Source organism: Hemiscyllium ocellatum, chromosome 25 (assembly GCF_020745735.1).
Source record: "Hemiscyllium ocellatum isolate sHemOce1 chromosome 25, sHemOce1.pat.X.cur, whole genome shotgun sequence".
Classification (NCBI taxonomy): domain Eukaryota; kingdom Metazoa; phylum Chordata; class Chondrichthyes; order Orectolobiformes; family Hemiscylliidae; genus Hemiscyllium; species Hemiscyllium ocellatum.
In genome coordinates, this window is record NC_083425.1 from 31,741,865 (window position 1) to 31,747,196 (window position 5,332).

Here is a 5,332-nt window from a genome sequence, read left to right on the forward strand (position 1 = left end):
AATGCTGGGTTAATTAAAATGTAGAAGAGTAGAAATGTATTTTTAAAATGTGTTTAGAGAGTTAAGGTTTATAGAAAAATGCAAATAAATAGATTAGAGCCGCGCATTAAGAATGATGGGACCGACTGAGAAAATGATTAACTTCTTCATATAACAATGATAAATAATAGTCCAATCAGCGGTTAAAACATACTCCAGAAACAAAGGGTGATAGCACTGGATTTTTTGAAGTGCCTGTTCCATAAAAGTAGCACCTTTCCACCTGTCCACATTGCAATCTGTCAGAGTAAGAGAACCGCGGATTTGCAGATCAGGATCTTTCCAAATACTGTTAAAGCAAAACAAAGCGGACCCGAAACATTAACTGCTTCTCTCATTACAGATGCTACCGGACCTAACAAGTTTCTCCAACAACTTTCTATTTTTGTTTCAGGTTTCCGGTATGCGCAGCTCTTTATTGAGAGAACAACGTTAAATCACTACAACATTCACACCTTAACCCTGGATTCACACCAGAATCCAAACCTTAACCCTGTGTCCACGGAGGGGAGGGGACCACGGGCATTGGGCGGAGTCTAACGGAGGGGCAGGCACATAATGAGCGGGCGGGACCTCAGTTGGGGGCGGAGTCTCACGAATGGGCAGACTCACAGTGAGGGGGCGGGGCCTCAGTTGGAGTGGGTCCAACCGTACGGAAACCACACAATGAGGGGGCGGGGCCGCAATTGGGATGGGCCCAACCGTACGGAAACCACACAATCAGGGGGCGGGGCCTCAGTTGGGATGGGCCCAACCGTACAAGAACCTACACAATGAGGGGGCGTGGCCTCAGTTCATGGAGGACCCTGGTATAGGAAGAACCGGAACTAAGGGGTGGGGCCAATCCGAAAGGGGCGGTGTCCACGGTGCTTATTTGCCTTTGATCCTCTGATTGGTGCGCGGTTGCCATGGAGGCCCGGCTTCGCCCGGGCCGCTACCTTTATAAAGGCGGAGCGAGCAGCGGACAGAGAAGCGGCACTGGAGGTGCTGCCGGAGAGAGGTGGGGAGCAGTGGCGTTGATAAATGTGCATGGAAGACTGCCACCCCTCTGAACTGCTATCCTCCACAACAAATCACCTCCGCAACTTCACCCGTACATTAGTTGAAGAGTTTTCAAAGTAAGAGAAAAGTTGGAGGCGAGGACAAGCCGATAAAGCGGCGCCACCATGTCTCTGGCTGTGAAGGAAAGAAACCAGGTCCGCCTGGTCTTCCTCGGGGCGGCTGGGGTGGGGAAAACTTCGCTGATCCGGAGGTTTCTGCTCGACACCTTCGAGTCGAAGTACAAGAGGACGGTGGACGAGCTTCACCGCAAAGAGTACGACTTGGGGTCCATGAAGGTCACGATCGAGATCATGGACACCAGCGGCAGCTACTCATTCCCAGCCATGAGGAAGCTCTCCATCCAGAGCAGCGACGCTTTCGCCCTGGTCTACGCTGTGGACGACGCCGAGTCCTTCGAAGTGGTGAGAAGCCTCCGGGAGGAGATCCTCGACATCAAGGAAGACAAGTACACGCCGATTGTGGTGATCGGCAACAAGGCGGACAACCCGAGCGACAGGCAGGTGTCCAGCGAGGAGATCATGTCCCTGGTGGAGCTGGAATGGAACAGCCGCTACCTGGAGTCCTCGGCCAAAGACAACGCCAACGTGCTGGAAGTTTTCCAAGAGCTCCTGCGGCAGGCGAACTTACCGAGCCGCCTGAGCCCGGCCCTGAGGAGGAGGCGAGAAACTTTCCCCACGGAGAACCATGCCCGACCTCCCATGAACAAAACCAACAGCTGCCGCATCTCCTAGACGCCCGGTTTCCCAAATGGACGGTCTTTCCATTTCGATTGATCCGATCAAAGTTATACCACAGATAATACGTACATAATTCTTCACCGCCGCTGAAGGTTGAAACCAAACCGAATGGATCCGCGTTTGGAAAAGCGTGTCTCCAAACTGGACAAAATCGTGCAACTGAACTTGTCACGGTGGCTAAAACAGAACGGGAGCGTTCGGCACGTATCTCAAAAACTGCTATCTATTAATTAGGCTGAATTTTAGTTTCGTTTTATTTTGATGATGCTGATATTTATTCAGTAAACTGAACAATTTGACGCTTGCATTTAAGGTAAACCCCATGGCGGGTTGACATCGAACCTGTGGTGTGATACTGTATCGACATTGGTCGAAGTTTCCCATACGGTTTGTAGCAGGCCGTGCGCCCTGGGAACTTTGTTTACAAAGTGTAAATAAACCACCATCGTTATCCAACACCACTCTAATTCACCATCGTTATTTGTTAATTAAGGGGTTGGCGTTTGTTTGTACATCCATGTTATTAGGTTGTGTCGTCAGGGTTACCGAGAACTCATATTCTTTTGTATATTTATTTTATAAAGTTGTTAATAAAATCTTTATCTCAAATAACTTGTTGGCTTTGTCGCCCACTAGCTTTGGACATACCTGTGTGTTTTCTTTTAACCTCCCCTATCTGCCCTCTCAGGGATTTCCCATAGTATATCCTGTATCCATACACATTCAACAATTGTTTCCACGTTCATTTTATGTTCGGGACAGGACCAAGAGGCCTTTACAAAAGGAGATCCTCAATAAAACTCATGCAGGAGAGTGCCCCCAACAGCAATTAGGGAACACTCGGGAGTTGCACGGAAAGAGCCCATATCTTCAGAGAATACAAGAGCCGGTAACACGGCAGTGACTCAAACACCATGATTACAGTAAATTCTACATGGTGCTTGGAGTTTGTGGGAGGCTAACGCAACTCCTAACTTAACAAAAAAAAACTAAAATAGATACATTTTAAATAAAAATAGCTTTCATAATCTGTATAAACGACCGGTAAATGGAACAAAATTCGTAAACGCGAATGGCACGGATGAAGACTGCGATCCGGGGCCAGTGTGAAGATTTCAGATTCACTGAGAGCTTATTACTATGGAGATACATGGCCTATGTTTTAAACAAACACTAAGGCTCTGATAGATGCAGATCTATACATTTAGCCGGATAATCGTTTAATCACAGTTTTTGACCAGGTTAATGTCACTTACTGGAGAATTACCCAGGATCTCCCTCCCCCCTTTGGCGTTGCGAGGCAGTTGAGATCCAAGTAGCTGCAGGACTCCGTTATACAGACAGAATTCCCCTTCCTTCGCCCAACAGTCATGTTAGACTGGAGCGCAGCGAATTGTATCGGTTCAAGTAATTGAAGTTAACTAACCTCTTAACCTTATCTGAATTATCTTGGATCGAAAGTACTCCTGAAACTGAAGTTACCTTGATGTGTAGATATACACGTGTAAGGCACGATACTCTGGTTTGGACTATTTGGATTTCTTGCTATAGGTAACACACTATTAACTACTGTCTGGAAAAAAATTGAAAACCATCTTCAGTCTTTTCCCCAGATTACCCAAATCCTCGTGTGCTCTGTCCCCTTGAGACTCCCCAATTCATTCTCTAATCTCTCACCACCTAGCGGAATATCACGGGTTTGCACGGGATGGGTTTTATTTAAATAGAGTAATCGCGAATGTTTTCATAGCGCCACCTTTGGTTTCTTTTACAAACAAATCAATGTACAATATTTTATTCGAGGTTTGCTATTTCTCTGAAGGTTGCACTCGGCTATGCCTTACCCTGCACAATTCTTAGCGTGAGTTTTCCTGACAGTGCAGTGATTGGCGACTCTGTTATGAACTTTGTGTAGCAGCGGCAAGGGTCTGTCCAGCTAGCCCCATCATTCAATGTGATCACGGCTAATCTAATACTTAAGTGGGTTTTACCCACCTTACCCCTGTAATCCTCTGTTAATCAGAAATCTAATAATCTCTGCCTTAAACATACTGAAGGACGAAGGATCCACAGCCCTCTGTGATAGAGTTTTAAAGATTCACAAGACTCTGAGGAAAGCCAAACGCATCTTAATTTCAGACCGAAGTAACATCACTCTCATTGTGAACCTATGCGTCTTATTCTAGATTCCCCAAACAGGGAAACCTCTCACCTGCATTTATCCTGTTTATCCCTTTATGTCTTCTGTAAATTTCAATGATATCACTTTTTATTTTTCTGAAACTGTAGAGACTGCAGACCCAGTTTGTCCGATGTCTCGTCATCAGACAGGTCTACCACCCCAGGAATAATTCCAGTGAACTTTGCACTCCAATCTGGCAGTAATATCTTTCCTGAGACAAGGAGATCAAGATTGCACGCAGTTCTCTCGGTGCAGTCTGACCATGTTGCTATACAATTGAAGCAAGACTTCACTCGTCCTGTACTCAAATCCTCTTGTGAAAAAGGTAAACATTCCCAATAGCCTTTCTAACACCTTGCTGCACCTGCATATTGGCTTCATCAGTGACACGGGGTCGTATATCCTTTTATACATCTATACTTTCCAACCTCTTACCATTTAAGAACTATTCTGCAGATCTCTTCCTCCTACCTTTCATTGTTTTCCCACATTATATTCCATTTGCCTGTTCTTGCCCATTCACTAATGCTATCCAAATCCTCCTGAAATAAAACCACTTTTACATCTTCCTCAAAATTCACATTCACAATTAGCTTTGCATCATCTGCAAATTTGGAAATATTACATTTGGTCCCCAACTCCAAATCATGAATATATATTGTGGTTAGCTGGGGTCTAAGCTCTGATCCTCGTGGTACCCCATTAGTCATTGTTGCCAATCTAAGAATAATCCATTTATTCCCACTAATGTTCTGTATGTTTGCAATCATTAATTCATGCCAATACATTACTTCCTATCCCATGTGCACTTTTTTCTAACCAGTGACCCACGGTGGGGGGGGGGGGGGGGGCGGTGGTACTTTATCAAAAACCTTCTAAAAATTTAAGTATAGGATATCCAACGGCTCTCTTCTATGTGTTTTGTTAGGAACAAAGAACATAATACTGCTTGCAATTATGCACAATTCCACAATCTTTAAGACCAAAGGGGATTGATTTCCATCAGCAAGCTTCAACCACCAAAAGGGTAGATGCAGACATTAAAATATTCCCAGAAAAAGGTCTAAGTGCTGGTCTATGTATAGATTACAAGCAGGAAGGAGTTCTCCTTAACCACATTCTGCCTCAGCCAACTGCTGCATCTTAGTGCGAGCATGGGGGTGATCCCCAACCTTAGCAGGTGTGGGATGCAATGTCCCAGGGTGGTGTGTATTATGGTGTGGGAGGTGTTTGGGAACAGGACATGGCAAACCTTTCTCTAAAACTGTCCTTGTCTCCTTTCAGCTGCTAGGATGCAGGTGTTAGTTTTATG

General features: G+C 45.4%; 1 protein-coding gene across 1 annotated transcript; it reads left to right on the plus strand.

Moving 5' to 3' along the window:
* The first annotated feature begins 994 nt into the window (after positions 1–994).
* Positions 995–2,450, plus strand: rasd4 (rasd family member 4). Its single transcript, XM_060844535.1, has one exon. The coding sequence runs from the start codon at positions 1,206–1,208 to the stop codon at positions 1,830–1,832; it is 627 nt and encodes a 208-aa protein (XP_060700518.1). The 5' UTR covers positions 995–1,205; the 3' UTR covers positions 1,833–2,450.
* The last annotated feature ends 2,882 nt before the right edge of the window (positions 2,451–5,332 follow it).

Bases quoted from the DNA above. Each gene is read 5' to 3' on its own strand.
- rasd4 (XM_060844535.1), top strand. From the start codon at position 1,206: ATGTCTCTGGCTGTGAAGGAAAGAAACCAGGTCCGCCTGGTCTTCCTC.